We start from the raw sequence: 18320 nt of genomic DNA, 5'->3' as shown, positions 1-18320 counted from the left end.
GTGTTACAATTAACTGCAAAAGTAGAAGCAACATATCACATCTACTGATATACTGATAATTAAGATGGTATTGCAATTCAGTAAAATGTTCTAAGGCCTTTAGATAGGCACTGAAAATCCAGATATTACAAAGAACCCTAAAATAATAATTCCAATAAACAAACTAAATTTGAAGCAACTCATTCTTTCAAATATTTATTACCATTTTATAATGCAAAGGAGTAGCATTCATTGTAAAGAAAGATAGTAACACTTCACCTTTATGATAAACTTTGACTAATTTTGATTACCCATTAGTTTTTTATTTCCAGTAGATATTCTAAGGGTGGATTTAAACATTATAAATTAGATATCCATTAATCATTTAAAGTTTCAATTAACACATTATAATTAGTTTTTTTTGATTGTCTATAAAACTCAAAAAGTTAGACTTATAAACAATTTTCTGCCCCAAAGGCCTTCATCTGCTAATGATTAAATATCACTTTACCAGTGTCACTTTACCTGTTTACCATAATCACTTTACCATAGTCACTTTACCATAGCCACTTTACTAGTGTCACATGTTATGAAAGTGGTGCTGGTTAAGAGAAGTAAAGAGTTGATGACACCCTAGAGTCACAAACGCTAGATATGTTTTGAAATGATATGAAAAAGGCTTAAATGCATCATTTGCTATCTAAATCTATTTTGCCAAAGCCAAACATTAACAGTTGATGAACTTAGAACATTTGATCTCGTGTCATTAGGGAAGGTCGATGTTCATTGGTCACAGCATTTGGTGTCTTCAAGTACATGGCATGTTACAGTATGACACAGTTTATTTCTGTCCTCATTCTGTATTGGGTAAGTTTTAATAGGCTTTCCAACTACTTCATTACATGACATTACATTATAAGGGAAAGACTTTGTAATTCAGCCCAGAAGAAAAATCAGGAGCCAGCAACCCTTAGGGAGCTTGTAGCACACCATATTTCTAAACTGTATCTGCACTTGCCCTTCCTTTGCATACATCAGCTGCATGGAGAGGGGGTGCTGATGTATATCATTTTGACCATAGCTAATGGCTAAGCATTTATCTCATTTCTAAAAGATGATCAATAGTTGCTTCATAACTGAAGAAAGCCAGTACTCTTTAGTTTTGAAAAAAATCCTGGCTAATAACTGTAAATATGTTGTAAAAAAAAAGTGTAAACAATAAAAGAATTTCTATTATTAATTACCTTAAGATTTTGTTAATATAATTAAAACAGATCAAAATAGGTCCTATTTAATAGTAAAACTTTTTTTATATTTTTTTTATTTGAAATATTTAAAAATATCCTTCACAACAAAGCAGCCAACATAAGCAACAGCCCCCAAATTTTTCTACTTTTTATGAACCAGAAAAATTGTAACCTGAGCAATGATGAGTTCCTGTATGCTGATATCTTCTTGACATCTACCTACAGCATCACTTGTAAGTACTTCAGTCATTTTGAGTTCTTTAGTTCTTCTCATATCAGGAGAAATATCAAACATTACATAAGAGAATCATAATGCATGTTATTTAGTTAGCTAATAATATTTCTTGAACATAGAATATAGGCACCTTCAAATATGAGTCAGTCTTAAAATTAAGCTTTTATACTAGTGAAAATACAAGAAAATACTTTCAATTATCATTTAGTTTGTTTTAAGTGCAAACATCAAATTATAGAATAGAAAGTAAAAAAGAGTCTGACACAATTATAAAGTTACAGAAAATGCTAAACCTTTGATAGGCTTTTAACTCTTAAGGCTGTTAAAAAAAAATAAAAAAAATCATAAGCAATGGTGTACAAATGGATCATAGGTTTTTCACTTCTGATTATTGAAACAGTAGCATGAAGGTTTGAATATCAGAAGGACGTTTCTAAAAGAAATGTCTGTTACATAAGATAAAGTGCAAAAAAGCAAATTAAATATATATATATATATAGAGAGAGAGAGAGAGAGAGTGAGAGAGAGATATGCATTATTGAAAATTAAACTAAAACCATGTTCAGACATTACTATTATTTTGATGCTAAATATTGATTGATTGATTTCAAGTTAGCAGAACTGCACCCTATGAAGAATTAGTGGTGGATCGTCCACTGATCAGCTTAATAAGTCCAGGTCCTATTCTGAGCCTTATCACCCAGGTGTGTCTTGTAACTGCTTTCCAAGTCTTTGTCTATTTTCATGTCCAGATGCAGCCTTGGTAAGTTATATTTCTTTGTTTATTTGGCTTTCAAATGTCAACTATAGCCATTCTGAGTTATCCCTCTTAAGCATTGATTTTTTTTGAAGTATATAATGATAAACTTTTCCTTGTGCATACATTTAATGGTGAATGAATGTAAAAAAGCCATTGTATGTACATTATTGTTATAACAATTACTAAATATAGCATGAATTAAAGCTATAATAAATTAGTGATAATTTAAATACCATTGCCTAGCATAAATTTACATATTCCTTTTTTTGCAGGTTTATTGGATTCAGATCTAACCTTGAAAATGACTACACAAGTCATGAGAATTCAGCAGTATTTATCATGTCAATGTATCAGTACACTATCCTTGCCATTGTCTTTGCCAAAGGATATCCATATAGAAAAGCATTTTTCACCAATTGTAAGATGCTTTTGTTTTTATTTAGCTTTCTAATAACATTCTTGCAATTACCAATTACAATTTAGTATATACAAACTAATCTTAATATAAAATTTCAGTCAGTTTATAGTCAAGTCATGTTCCATCACATTTAATTCTGATTAGATTTAAGCTGTTCTGTTTCTACAAAGATGACATAGTATTTAAAACAATATCACATTCTTCTTTTTGAATTTCTTATCACAATAGTCATCTCAGTTCTACCAATCACACTTATGTGTCAGCCAGTGGCATATCATCCTTGTATGAAGGGGTTCAATGAACATTCGCCCATTACTATTAGTGGTCCAAATTATGTGACATACTAACCATGGCAGGCTTAGATTTCATTGTGTTTGGGCAAATGGCTCTTTCTTGACCAATTGGGGCCCACATGATTTTTTTTTGGCCACACACTAAATTTGTCTTATTGGAGGGGGGCACCAACATTTTCTTATACCTATATACAAGGAGTATTTTGCTATGCCAACATAATTCTGCATGTCACAACACATTTCAGATTTCTTGGGCTACATCAGTAAAGTCCCCTCTCAGCCTCTTTTAGTTGACTCAATGTTAATTTTATAAAAATCATATTTATACATTTTTTATCAACAAATATAAAAATGATGTGTCACAGAAAAATATTTTTTATTTCATTACAGGAAATAATCATATAAAATGTCAGCTAATGAAGCATTATATTTGAATAGGTTAATTATTTAGATGCCTAATCAAGTCTAAATTGTGAAGAGAGATTGATTTAGAATTTTTTAACATTTCCAATTTTCCTGAGATTTAAGCTGTACATATACAAAGTCAGTTGCCTGTCTACTTGTCATGCTCAGTTACTGTTTGTCTTAGAAACAAAGTTTAAATAGCCTGCCCAATTGACCTTTTGGAAAAAATAACATTTTAAACTTTTAAGTTGGATTCTGAATGCTTTTTTCAAAATAATCTTGATGACTTCCAAGGTTGTGCTTCAAAATCCTACAGTCGAATCTAACTTAACAATGTTGTTTTTTTTTCAGGGTGGTTTGTGTTAAATCTTATAATTACTTTAGCTATAACAATGTGGCTAACAATAGATCCTGATAAAGATTTGGCATCTCATTTCCAGGTATAATTTTTATTTAATCAAAGCATCAACAATATATTGAATATGGTTTTAAGTTTGTCCAACAAGTTAATTCTTCTCTGTAATTTTAAAACCTTTTAAATCAGAACTATTTATTTGGTAAGAGTTTTTTTTTCTTCTAGATAATTTAAATGTTTTTCTTCATTGTGAACAGTATAATGACCACAATGAGTAAGTAATGAAAACAAAAACCTAAACAGAACTTAATGCAAGGAATGTGTTAACCACATTCTAATATAAGTAAATTGATTAGAAAAATATATCATCTCATTCTAATGCGATAACTGTGGTTGTATCTGACTTTTGGAAATGTCTTGAGATGAAAGAAATAGACCAATAGGTCACGGAAGTCCCATTAAATTTAAACAAAAAACTAATTCCTTAAAACTTGCTAGAAAGTGGTGCTGGTCTTTAACAAAAGGGTTAGAATTAATTAAATTATAGATTTCCTAAATTTCTTAAGAAAAAAAATTTAATAATTATCTAAAAAATGCTTACATATAATTCTTCAATTTTCTAACATTATGAGGGCCGATAATTATGCCAGAAAAGCTCATTTTTACATATCTTCACCATATCTATTAATTGTTCTTAGCTGTTCTCAACAAGTCTGCATTAAAATGCTAGTCCACTTTCTCTATTTTGTTTTTTCTCCTCCATCTGTCTCTGCTTACATGAGAATTCTCAATTTAAAAAAACAACATATTCTCATAATTCTTTAATGACTATTATTCAGGACAAGTTATGTGTACCATATCTATCAAATCTCTCATTATCCTTTATTATCCTTCTGCAAAATTAAAAATTTTTGGGTTAATCTTCACTTACCTACAAAAGGGATTTGATACTCAGAGAGAAAAATTCCTCTTTAAAAAAGTAGGTTTGCAACTAATCAGTTTAATGTATAATGTTACATCTATCAAGATTATGTAAAGAATCTTTACAAATATTTTCTTTTTCTATATCATAGTAATAAAATAAAATATGATCTTTTTTCTTTAGCTTGCCATCTTACCCTCCATAAAATATAGATCCATGTATATTGGTATTGCATTCATTCAACTTGTTCTAGCCTACAGTGTTGAGGTATCTTCTTTATTTACTTTTTATCCAACATAAACAATGCATTTTTTTTCTAAACTGATTAAAACAAAACCCTTTTTAAAATGTTTTAAGAGACAAACAAAACCTTCTTTAAAATCTATATTATAAAGTAGAATGTGAGGGGTATGTATGTATGTATGTATGTATGTATGTATGTATGTTACTTATAGACATCAAAACCGCTTGACCAATCTTGATAAAACTAGGCAGGAATGTTCCTTGGGTACCAACTTAGACCTTAGTGAATGTATTGTAGCCCTAAAACAAATGTAAGACCCTCAAAAAAAAAAAAGTTGTCCGACTCTATTACAGCTATAGTATTTTATGGATCTAGGCCATGTCTACAATGTTGACATGAGAAAAGATAGAAAGGATTTAGACCTAGATCTAATTTTAAGAAATACACTTTGCGCATATAAATTTTTACTTTGACACATGAAAAGACAAAAGAAGATCCATTGATTTCATTATATAATAAAATTAACCTTCAATTTTGTGTTTCAAAAGCATTTTTTACATTAATTAGTTCCTTATATCTGTGATTACAGATTTCCTGACGAACATTCTTTCATTAGACAATTCCGTAATGAATCGCGTACTAAATATTAATTCGTTTAATTGTTTACTTTATAATCCCATCCCTAGATCTAAAACTCTAATTCAACTCTAAGATGATAAAACTTCTCTTCACACAGATAGTTTTATACTTTAACACATAAACATATTAATTAAAGTCCATTCATTTCATATTTTGATCAAATAAACATTCAAATTTGGTTTTCTAAAGCTACATTTGTTTACGAAAGCTGCGAAGCCGAGTCGAGATAGGCCTAGATCTATATTCATTCATGAATCGCGTACTAAAAATTATTTCGTTTAATTGTTCACTTTATAATCCCATTCATTTAACAAAGCTATCGCTCTTTTCGTTTTTAATAGATAAGAATGTATCGACTTCGGGTAAACCCATTTTCTCAAAACTAATTTTATTTTCGTAGCGAAAGAGAAATAACGTGAAAGGATCATTAGCTACGTTTAACATACATCTAAATCCAATCCACTAGATTACCCAAAAGCATTTTTTACATAAATTAGTTCCTGATATCTGTGACTACAGATTTCCTGGCGAACATTATTTCATTAGACATTACCTAATGGTTACACATTAACACATCTCTCTTCTGAGGTCTGAGTCTATTCCTAGGCCTAGGTCTAAAACTCTTACTGAACTCTAAGATGATAAAACTTCTTTTCGCAAAGATAGTTTTATGCTTTAACACATAAACATACTAATTATTGTCCATTCATTTGATATTTTAATCAAATTAACATTCAAATTTGTTTTTCTAAAGCATTTTTAATACATTCGTTCGCTGTTCGCTAAAGCTGCGTAGCCGTGTTGAGATAGGCCTATATTCATTCACGAAAAAAGGTCACGCATGCGCAGCACAGAACTCTAGATTAGTGTAGATTTAGATCTACGTTTACCTCAAGATCTACTTTATACTTTATACACATGAACATACAAAATTTAGTCTATTCATCTCAAATTTTAATCAAATATATGTAGGCCTACAAGCAAATGTTTTAATTTGAAAAAAAAATGGATTTAATTAAGCCTATTAGCTATTTTGATTTGATAGCTTCATTCACACTATTTTTACATTGACACATTCGCTTTACTTATTACATTATTATTTCGTTTAATTGTTTACAAAACACTCTCAGTGACTATATCGACAGTAATGCGCAAATAAAGACCCGCGGGTCGCGGGTAACATATGTCTAGTGTTTTAATATATTGAAGAATTAGATTTATATTATGATTTTCTTTATATATTTTAAAAATGATCTTTAAATAGAAACTTTTTATAATCCAATGTTTGCTAATCTCATTATTACTGTCAACCACACATTGTAGGAGTTCTGCTGTGGAAGACACTAAGAATGTTATACTTGATTTTTTTCTTATTGTTTTTACATCCATCAATTTAAAAAGGGTTTTTGAGTATGAACATTTTTTTTTTAATTGTGCAAAAAGTGCTCTATAATTATTTGTTTTTTATATTAAAAAATGTCATTTTTAATTATACATATACTTTAATATATTTAAAATGTATTCATACATTCAAAACACAACTATGCATTTGTTTTCATGCTTCAGAAATTTATAATTGACAATGATGTATTGAGACGTAAAATTTCCAATTGTCTGAAGAATTGTATACCTTCCCATAACCTGGTCTACAATACCATTGAATCTGAAATTGATAATGATCCTGACTGGCCTCCAGTCTCTGACAAACAGGTTTGTTTTGGAAACAAGTATTGAGTAGTAGAAGTCAAATCATACTTTTCTCAGCCAATGTCAATATCTAGTAACATTTTTTCTTGCATTATTTCTGAAAGGTTGATTTAGCAGAAATTTTTCAACGTCAAGATAATGTACAACAAGATACACATAATTTGGAAGAGATGAGAAATTCCCTGGAAGATGTGCTGGGCAAAGATTTTAATGATGACATCAGTCAAACTGATGAGGTAGAATACATGTTTTTGTTTTTTTTAAATAAATAAATTTACTTCTGAGTATTTGTGTGGGCTATGCTTAGCTTCTGTATATGGTGTGTGCCAGTCCTATCTAAGGTTAGAATATTTTTATTCAGATATTAAATACATCCCTGAGCTCATCCAGAGCTTGTCCAGCTCCAGTCTTGACATTCAATTCAGTTATTGTGCTGATTTCTGATGCTTTTTTAACTATCAGCTAAAGAAAAAAAAAATTTTCATCATACATCTAGGTCTACAACCTAATTAGGTAGAATAAGTATATCATATCTCTGTCTAATTGATGCTTAAATTAGAAGCCAAATTTCTATTTCTCTACTTTTACCTTAGTGCATCTTTAGTAAGATTTTAGACTGTCTATCACAGAATCCCTAAAATGTTATGGTTTATGTTAATTAGCTGCCTCAGTTTCAAATAATGTAAAAAAAAAAAAAGATACAGCTAAATGATTCATTTCATGAACTTGACCTTGACATTAGTAACAAATAATTTAAATTTTTTGAATATATGAAATACTCTGGTGTAATCAAACAGAAGTGATTCAATGATAAAATAGTTATCTCCCTGAAGTTCTGCATAAAACAATAATTTTACAAAACAGCATGCCAAAATAACTAAAGACCTGCTTTGGTCAGTGAGCTCAGTGCTATCTTATATTAGTTAAACATTCAGCTTCCACATGATTACATAATATATTCATAGTAAAATAAACATAATTGTTTGAGGACTTAATCTTTCAGAAATTAGTTGAAGAGGACCTTATTCATTTCTTATATTTTTATATAAGAATGTTAGTGAATACAATTTAAATAATATTGACATCTCTTAAAGTTTCTTAATTTTGTGCTTATTCACTGTTTTTTTTTTATTAAATGAAATTATATATAAAATTTAAAATAATGACATAAGTTCATCTGCTAACCAGCAGCGTGTTCAGAAAAATAAATTGACAAATGCATTTATTTTACTTGTGTATTAAAATTTATTTAAACACACACAAAAAAGAACATTTATTTCATTTGATGTTACTTTTAATAACTAAAAGTATTCAGGTTTTTGTGTGTAAAAATCTTTCAGAGTGCTCAGATGTTGTTGAATGGAAGTCCTGGTGCTACCTCTAGATCAAACTCAGCAATTGATAATCCTGCCTTCATGGATGACTCTATGGGTTATAGTACAGCCTTGTAACAAGCACTTCACTTTGAGATGAATGTTCCTTTAGCTATTGATATTTAGAAGGAAAAGATCTATTTAAATTTATTGACCATGTGATAAAAATGTATATTTAGGTATCCACTACAGTATATGTACCTATTGTATTCTTTTATTATAATCACAATGAGATTTTTATTTTATATTTCTGAAGTGGCTAATTTTAAAAGCCTTACAGAAACACCTTTGTTACACTTTTGGATTAAGCCAATAAAGCAGCTGGTCCACTTGTTGATGTGATGTTTATCTGAGGGCTCTAGCAGTGATATAAAAATTCCAGCAGAATCTATTTCCTTTCTTTATTGAGTATCACATATCTTATTCAGACCTCATTTACTTAATTACAGACTTATTTACTTGGTTTACAGCCAAGTCTAGCAAATGTCCATTATGTTAGTTTAGACCAGATGAGGTCATAATTCTATTTTATTATGGCCTTGCTGAAAAAGTGTTTCAAAACTGAAAGTTGCTTTTCTTAGATTGGTATGCTATTCCCACATCTCAAAGACAGATCCTATCTCGGGGTCCCAAGGATGCCTACTACTGGCCTTTATATTGTTATGAAAAGTAAGAAGCAATGTGGTGAATACACTATAAAGCTGTGCTCTTTAGTCAGTTCCTGAACATAAAAAATAAAAATAAACTTCATAGAATCTTAATGGCTGCTGGTAAAGTCATTGGCAAAAATCAACAACATTAGGGCAGCTGTTTGATATAAATATTAAAACGAAAGCTAAAAAGATTCTAGAAATTGAAAATCACCCTTTGTGTCAGGATTTTGTGATTTTACCATCACAAAAGAGATACAAGACACTGTTAGCAATGACAAACATACACAAACACTCTTTTGTTCCCCTGGCAATCAAATCATTAAATAGGAACAATCTGTTATAAACTTTGTCACATGTAAATTAAAATGAGTGAGTCTGGTGTGAATGTACATTTTGGTTTCTTATAGTTATAATGTTTTTTGTTTGGTGCAATGCACACATTGTAAGGCAAATTTCCATACGGACAATAAAGATTATTATTATTAGTATTATTCTTAAAATCAGAACCAACTTTGTAAGAGATATGTTTTTCATGGATGACACAGCATTGGTGGCACACACGCAGGAGGAACGTCAGTTACTAAATGTCCATCTTCTTTCAGGCCAGCAAAAGTATTGGCTAACTGTTAGCATAAAGAAAACAAATGTGATGGGGCCATCTATTACAAAACCACCCTTCCTTCTCATTGATAAAAACAAGCTAGATGATGCTCACTTCTAATACCAAAATGGAAGTTTACAAGGCATGTGATTTTAGCCCACTATTGTATGGCAGTGAGTTGCTGATTACTTGCATGAAGAGCAAAAATTAAATTCATTCTGGAGGATCCTGAAAATCAATGGCCAGAAAGAATATGTACCACTGAGATACTTGCTCAAACAGGTCTTCCCAACATCCATCTTCATGTCCAATGGAGGATGACCATTTTCCAAAAGTCATATTTATGGACAATTGGCAATAGGCACAACTGGTCATCCCCTCCTCTGATATGTGAATGTAATCAAACAGGACCTCAAAGTAGTGGACATTGATGTTGACTACAGGGAAGACATAGTTTTAGACTATCATGTAGAGAGAGATGGTTACAAAAAAAAAAGCAGTGGACACAAACATTGTCCTCATATCTGGAAGAAAAGCAAGTCAAATAAAAACATATAGTTATTTACTGCCAAAGCAAATGCTACATTTACCAGTGTTACATGTAAAAGGAATTCCTTTCCAGAAAAGAGCTCTACAGTCACATGAACAAGTTTTACAAGAGCAGCCATGGCCGTTCTATGACTGAAGGGACAACTAAGACTCATGATACATTGATGCAAAATTTTGCAAAACTGGAACTGTCTTTAAAATTTGACTTTATTTTGCTAAATGTTGAAAGAGGTACTTTACTTAGAATTTTGTTTTTAATGTGAAATAGAAATTTAAAATATGTTGTTGGGTGAGGATCAACATTTACAAAATGTTCCATTAATTTCTTTGTCATTCTTTTAGTGTTTTTAAAAAAAATTCTTTATTTTTCAATGCAACAATTGCATCCTTTTTGGTGACTCACATGTTATTTTTCCTAGTTTATAGACTGCACTCTCTACTGTATGTATGCACATTTAAACAAAATTAATTATTTGCTTAAGATATTTTTATATTTTTTTAGTTTAAAAATAATAACAATACTACATCATGTACAAGTATTATGATATTTTCTGCTTTTACCTAATGGAGACTTTTAGAATGTTCTCTTGAAATTGTATTCTGATTAAACTTACATTCTTGAATTCATAGAGATTGATCAGAACAGTCATAATATCAGCTCAACTTTATTTTTCTCTATAATAAAGTGTGCTGTTTGGATTTGTTTCGCCTACTTTTCAACTTGTTTTTGTCTCAACTAATATGGTTACAATTAATATATCATAGGTTTGCCCATGTTTAGGTGCTAAATATTTATTGTGGGTTTTGTCAAATCATGAAATTAAACATTTTTAAATTGTTTTAAAGTTGTTTTGAAATTAATGTATTTTGATTTAAAATAACAATATTAGATGCAAAACAAAATACAATATCTGAATGAATTAGTTAAAATTCCATTATTATATTTAGCCCTATATTTCAGAAGGAGGACATCTCCACTTTGTTACACATTTCTAAACCAGGAAAGTGATCTACCTTTACAATTTAAGTTACTGTTCATCTTAGTCAGATTTTAACCAAATCACATTGTGTATAGTCACATTGTGTATAGTCCCTTTTCTAGATCCTTGACTCATTTAGTAATAGTATTATCATAACTTTCTCAAAGATTCTAATTTCTTTCAGTCTGAAGCCACTGCATAAGTTGATCCTTTCCTTCATAGTGTTAACATTTCCTTTAAACTTATCAGTTTGTTTTCTTTGAGTCCAGCCCAGTATCAACTCATTCAATTAATAAGTGTCATGAGAAGATACAAGAAATCCTACATTCCTTTAGAAGTGAAAAGTCTCTGCCTTCTTCATAGCATTCTTAAACTGACATGTATAATAGAGAAATGTCAAGAATTGGGTGAGAGAATGATACTGAGAGAGAATGATACTGAGAGAGAATGACATTTGATCAAATGACGGACTACCTAGTCTGCCACATCGCTTTTTATATTTTCTAACATGCCAGCAGAAGTTAGTATTAAAGGGACATCTAGCACCAAGAAAGCTTGCATAAAGATGAAAAATAGATAATCAGGGCCGCCGCTACCTATTGTGCAATGTGTGCATTGCTTGCAGGTGGCCGACTTTAGGGGGCGACCAAATCATTATTCTAAGGTTACTTTAAAAAAAATTACTTAAATATTCTAAATACATTTTAATTATTCTTTGAAAATATAAACGATATTCGTACATAAGAGATTATTTTGGAAACTAGAACAAATAAAATAGAGCAGCGTGCGAGGGATTCCCACGGGTTTTTCCATTTCTAGCCTTGAATTTTCGCGGGTTGTTTGAAATATTTGTTTTGAATCGAATCGCCCGCCCTGTAAGTAGATCTAGATCTCTTACCGATAATTAAAAAAGTAAATTTTAAAAACATTTTCACGGGGGGGGGGCACTATTTCCTTTCATATGGAGGGGTGTAACGTCCTGACAAAAAGGGGTGTAACGTCCTGACAAAAAGGGGCGTAACGTCCTGACAAAAAGAGGTGTTATGGAGTGTGTTTTTCCTAAGCCCCGGTGAGAAGAGGTTAAGCGATTGATCGTTGGTTATGCAGTGACAATGCTGAAATTAACGTACTTATTGCAAAAGTGAGACGATCTTAAGACATCGACTTTATTGTTGTTGTGAGCTAGATTTTGTTTCAATCTCAGTTTATTTCATGACTATTAGATCTAGATCTCATCTCAAATTAAATCATGAATAAAAACAGTTATAGGCCCTATTGAGTTTTTGTCCACAAAGAAGTGTGTTCATGTTATTTAAAGTTTATTTATTCGAAAAAAATATATACCGCCTTCATCGGTTTAGTTATACAAGCTGTCTGGAGCTACAAGCCAACAATCGACAAACAACAGGGTGCGGGGGGCGGCAAAAAAAATGTTCAGACCCCTTGCCGACTTGAACGGAAACCTACCGCATCTTAAATTCTATCTCAAGGAAGAACTTTTTTAATACTTAAAAATTATGTAGACAATACAATTTCAGAAAAGACAACAAAGTTTTAATGCACTTTCGTGACGTAGCTTTGGAATCTTTACATAGTGTTCAATTAATGTAAATGAAAAATAAAACCTAAAAGTTGTGACTAAGTTTCTTTTCTTTTTTATTACATTCTTAAAAAAAAAACTCACGGACCTCATTGTGGAAGCCTACATCGCTCTTCTCAGCTTCAGCTTCTATAGGGGGCTCGAACGAAAATTTTGCTATATAGGGAGTCGTTACCCGCGAATGTGAGAAACACTGCCTTACTATGTTTTATTTCAAGTCATTGTATAAATGACTTTTACTTTGGATTATTTACTTTGTATTAAACTCAAGAAAAATATTCAGCGCTGAGTTGCTTCAGTTGTTGGATAAATTTGTAGGCAACTCTGAAACCGTGTATATCAGATGATTGTGGATGCACATTTCTCCAAATTACAAACGTGATAATTTTTATGAAAGTGTATGGAACGTTGAAAAAGTTTCATTGTCAATATCTTTTACATATCGAGCTCCTTTTTTCGGATTATGCTTTAACGTACAATAACATTCACGTCCAGACCATAACACTGTTGAACAGTCATGGTTATTGAGAAATTGTATATAGATCATGATCATTTACACTATTCATAGTTATGGATGGATGGACCCATGGATGGACCCTTTGATGGTCGAAGAATCTGAATTTATGTTTACACAGACTGCCGCATAAGCGAGAACGAAATCAATTTTGAATGTTGATCACAAAGAAAGTGCGTATCTCCGTAATTGTTCTTAGTCAATCATTCCTAGTTATACTCGAGGCCTTGAGGGATACAACAACTGAGCGAATATGAAAGAAAAAAAATGGAATGGTCTACAAAAAAATGAATTTAAACCAAAGGGAACTTTTGGAACAGTGTCCAGCTCAGTCTTAAAGTAATTTTGTATTTTTTTTATCTAGAAAAAAAAAAGAAGGGGGGGGCGGCATTTTTTATTTCGCACACAGGCGGCCACAACCCTCGCGGCAGCCCTGTAGATTATATTTTATTGATTGAACACTAATTAAGTCCTAAAAAACACCCTAAAAAGGAGCAAGGTAAGGTTAGATAACGGATGTTTACTTATAAAGAAGACGTGTATGGTGAGGTGATCACAATGGAACACAAAGCATCGACTTTCAGCCTTGGGTTCACTTCCGCCACCCACGTTGGTTCTACCACAACGTTCCACACAGAGCCTAGTTCTTAGGTTCACTTCCGCCACCCACGTTGGTTCTACCACAGCGTTCCACACAGAGCCTAGTTCTTAGGTTCACCTGTCCCTTCTGCCTGTCTACTTTTCATGCACACGCTGTACAGCACCAAAAACACATTTCCTGTACACGACAATAAACTCCGAAGTAACTAGACAGATGTCGTTTTTTTCCTCTCGTTCCAGAACAGCAGACTTTAATTTCCTTCTTGACACTTTTGGGTGGAAAGAAACTTCTTTTCTACAAAGATTGCTGTCTTGCCCAGTTCTATATGATTCACTTGTGCGCACCATATTACCAGCGCAGGGACAGAGCTATATAGGTCTGTAGTTATAACAAAATCAAACTGAATAGAGTCCAACTTTCTCAGTCCCACATAGGATTTAATGGCGAAAATGGAGCAATAAAGGCAAATAAAGCATCTTGATTGTTATCACTTAAGATTTTAAACTGAAAAATATATTTTTAAAAACGTGTTAAATGTAATTTATGTATATGTTAATATACGAATCAGTTTTGAGAGTTCTGAATTCGTGCAGTTATGGACAGGGGAAGTAACATAGCTTTTGCTCCAGTTCCAAATTTGTATGAATTACTTCTCTTTTCTGACTACTAAAAGCCCCTTTTCGAATTCGGGCAGATGGAGCTAGTCAGCCTAGTAAGGCAATTCATCTAGGAGAGGGGTACTCTGACTCCAAACCCCCGCTGCCTTGGAGACAACCTCGAGGAAAAATAAGGTGTGAAGCCCCTTAGGCAACTATGACAGCTTCTGCAACTGAGCTGGTGCCAAATGTAATGCGATGCGTTCCTTTGGATCTCAGCAGTAAGGTCAAGAGATGGATCATGGTGCATGGACCACCCATGACCCCTTTATTTAAGGCCCAGGAATGGCCCCGGAATGAAAACTCTGGTGCTGCTGCTAAGCGGCTAAAACAATACTCATCGGAGCGCACCCATTGCCTGATCTATAAAGTTTGCATTATCGAGATCCTTCGTCTTTGAAGTCGCTTCATTAGTCTCTTGATCTACTTGAGTAAGTAATACTTGAGATGAGAGCTAAAATGGTTTGGTTTACGAAATTTAGTATGAAAAAATTAAACAATTAGTCAATAATTTATCTAGGGGATGATATAGTTAACCAAGTTCCCCACCTTAACAGGCTAATGCAGTAATCACAGAGCAACAGCAAGCAAGTTGTATAATACTGAAAAATGAATAAATGGTCAACGATAGTTGAACAAGAACAATATTTAATACTAAAGCTAAATAGAAATAAATAATATTCCGAACATATACAAATACTGAAAGTACAGAAACAGATGACCTTGACATCATCTGCCCTATAAGGGAACACATCTCAAGCATGCTTTTCGGCCATGCTGCTCGGTAGCTTCAAATAGCCCTACTACAATACGAATCAAGAATCAGTCACGGCTCCACACAATATTATTTTATCTTATATAATATAGACGTTACTTCAAAAAAGAAGATGATTTCGTCCTACTCGTCTTGCTTTTAGTCATGCATGTTAACCAATGACCTAAATTCTTCAAAGTCACTGGTTTTCTTGGCTGGCTCAGGCAACCCGTTCCATGCTCTAATAGCGCTCATATTCTTGGCAACAAAACACTCCCAATACAAACTACTTCCTATACATAAAAAACACAACTATTAACAAAAAAAGAAAACATCACGCGCACACGGCAGTCCCCTTAGATTGTACACATTATTTCCCCACACCCAATCTTGGATTAAGTAGACAATTTAAACAATTATTTATTGTACCAAATAAAACATGAATCACTTACAAAATTAACCAATTAGTCAATCAATTATTAAGCGTGACAGTCTCACTTTTGACCGCCTGTTACGCTTACCATAAAATGTCCTGGCGGGACGACCAATATCCTGCTTTCATACCAAAAAAGTGTGTTAATGTCACGCTTTTATTTTTCTTTATCTTTTACCGCGTTTGCTTCTTGATTTTTTATTTTATGTTCGTTGCTTCGCAGGCTCCTGAGAGACATTGGTTTGTGTTTACTTTACAACATCCTGCCAGCACTTTACAACATCCGTCAGCACGTTTTCATTTCCGCAAGTTTCTCGATGATTCTGTTAATTAATTCCAGCATTCAGAATTTCTTTGACTGGCTTTCTCTTCTGTTCAAGTCGATGACAGGGTAAGAAATATCGGGGACAAAACAAACATCCAACTTCATATGGACCTACAGAGAGAGCTCTCGTTTAGAAAGAGGGCATAAAAAATCAACAACTACAGTAGAAATGTCGATCACAGTTTTCTGTTGCAAATGTGGATTAAGCCATTGTGCCACTCTTAGCGGATTTCAAGAAGAAAAGGAAAAAGCAAATTTGTCAATTTAGAATGTAGCAGAATTCGGGCTATGGAAAGACCAGGTGCTTAGTTCTAAAGCCTTAAGTGGAAGGACTAAATATTATATCCTTATTTGAAATCGTATTTCTTTTTACAAGAGAAGTGTTCCACCATAATCAAAAACCTCTTTAAAAACCCGTGTGCTGCATTGTGGTTTCATTTGCACACAACATTGCAGCAGTTTTCCATGCAGAAGTTCTGTTTATTGAGAGACAGAATGAAGTATTTTCCTCCACTGACGAATCAGTTTAGGAAAGCACGAAAAGAAGCATCAAAACTTGACCAGTTTCCTTCCCAAAGAAGTACCTTTGCGACTTTCTAAGTTGACGCTGTCAGATGGATCGCACAGAAAGATGATCAATTTTGGAAAAACGCTTCAGAAAGCCTGCAATTGTTTTAATTATTGTATGTGTACATTGTGATGTATTTATAAATATAGTTCGTCCATCGTGGTTCGATGATGACCACTTTGTCATCCAGGGGGCTGAGAGCTTTGCACTGGGGTTTTATGCCTCCTCATGTGGCTGATGAGACCTATGTGAGCCCGGAATGTTTAGCTGCACACTGGGCAGGTTATTCCAGCTGGAGCTAGTGTCATTGGCCTTGCTTTTCGTCTCTGGCGTTTTTCTTCTGCCAGCATTGTTCTCTATTCCTCAGCAAACTATGCGCTAGTTTTCACAACGCGACGTCATGATGTTCTGTCATATGCCTCTGTCTCCAAGGTGGCTGGGTCTATGCTGAACGCCTTCAGAGAAGCTTTGAGGGTGTCCCTGAAGTGTTTTCTTTGACCACCTTGCGAGTGCTTTCCTTCGCTTAGTTGACCATACAAGAGTCGTTTAGGGACGCGGCGGTCTTCCCATCTGCAGACGTGTCCTGCCCATCGCAGCTGAGACTGCATCATGATTGTGTGTATGCGTTGCAGACCCTCTCTTCGAAGGACTTCAGTATCTGGTATTTTGTTTCACTATTTCACATTCAGTATTTTTCTTAGACATGTCATGTGGATGTATTGTAATAACGTCTAAGTTGTTGAAAACTCGAAAAAAATCTGAGCCTATTCATTTTGGTGCCATAATCAACATTTGTCACGCTTTCGCTTCCCAAATATCTGGTCACCTTAGATATCTAGTTGTAATAAGTAAAATTTGTATTCCCCTTGGGAAAGGTAAAAGTTAAGTCATATTCTAACTTTATCTTTGTTCACTCCCTTGTGATAAGTAATGAGATTGTGATAGCCTTGACCAAAAGGAAAGATTTCACTCAAACGCCAGGAATAATTATAAGAGATTGTCCCATCAACTAGATGATCAATAAATACATACTTTTTGTGGGGTCATGTATGTGGGCTTACTCTGAAAGTCTCTGCCTGCTTCTTTCCCCCTGACCATGTAAGGCTATAGGCCAAGAACAATGAAGGAACTTTTCATATTTCTAGACGATATGTTACTACCAGTGTATTTTTTTGTGACGGTACCCACCGGTCGGCGTACCGGCACTTTTTTCAATGTGGGCAAAAAATATTACCTTTCTTGTATTTTTACGTTTATGATTAATTTATGAGTAGTTAAAAGTTAAACAATCCGTCACTGAGTACCGGCACCTATTTTTGTTTGTACAAAAAAAAGCACTGGTTACTACAAACCATGAGAAGTTTGCTACCAGAGTGAGTGGCCCTAATGAAGAAAGAATTGCCAGATGGGACAAGGGTTAGTGAGTTTCTTCCTCTCCATGTACAATGAACTCTGCATTGTGGAAGTCTACTGCATGTTGAGGTTTGTTTTCTATGTTCGCCAATCATA

At 33.1% G+C, this 18320-nt stretch overlaps 1 protein-coding gene across 7 annotated transcripts in view; it reads left to right on the top strand.

The window, feature by feature from the left end:
- Positions 1-11225, top strand: part of LOC106069836 (polyamine-transporting ATPase 13A3-like) — a 38896-nt gene extending 27671 nt beyond the window's left edge. For all 7 annotated transcript variants that reach the window (XM_056008015.1, XM_056008013.1, XM_056008014.1 and 4 more), the window contains 9 exons: positions 750-846; positions 1387-1459; positions 2074-2224; positions 2494-2639; positions 3689-3777; positions 4798-4881; positions 7064-7207; positions 7309-7440; positions 8545-11225. In XM_056008015.1, the coding sequence (XP_055863990.1) occupies positions 750-846; positions 1387-1459; positions 2074-2224; positions 2494-2639; positions 3689-3777; positions 4798-4881; positions 7064-7207; positions 7309-7440; positions 8545-8655 (1027 nt within the window). In that variant the 3' untranslated portion in view covers positions 8656-11225. The remainder of the gene's footprint in view (positions 1-749; positions 847-1386; positions 1460-2073; positions 2225-2493; positions 2640-3688; positions 3778-4797; positions 4882-7063; positions 7208-7308; positions 7441-8544) is intronic.
- Positions 11226-18320: the final 7095 nt, after the last annotated feature.

The sequence above is a fragment of the Biomphalaria glabrata genome, chromosome 13 (assembly GCF_947242115.1).
Source record: "Biomphalaria glabrata chromosome 13, xgBioGlab47.1, whole genome shotgun sequence".
NCBI lineage: Eukaryota > Metazoa > Mollusca > Gastropoda > Planorbidae > Biomphalaria > Biomphalaria glabrata.
This window is presented reverse-complemented; position numbering and strand designations above follow the sequence as displayed.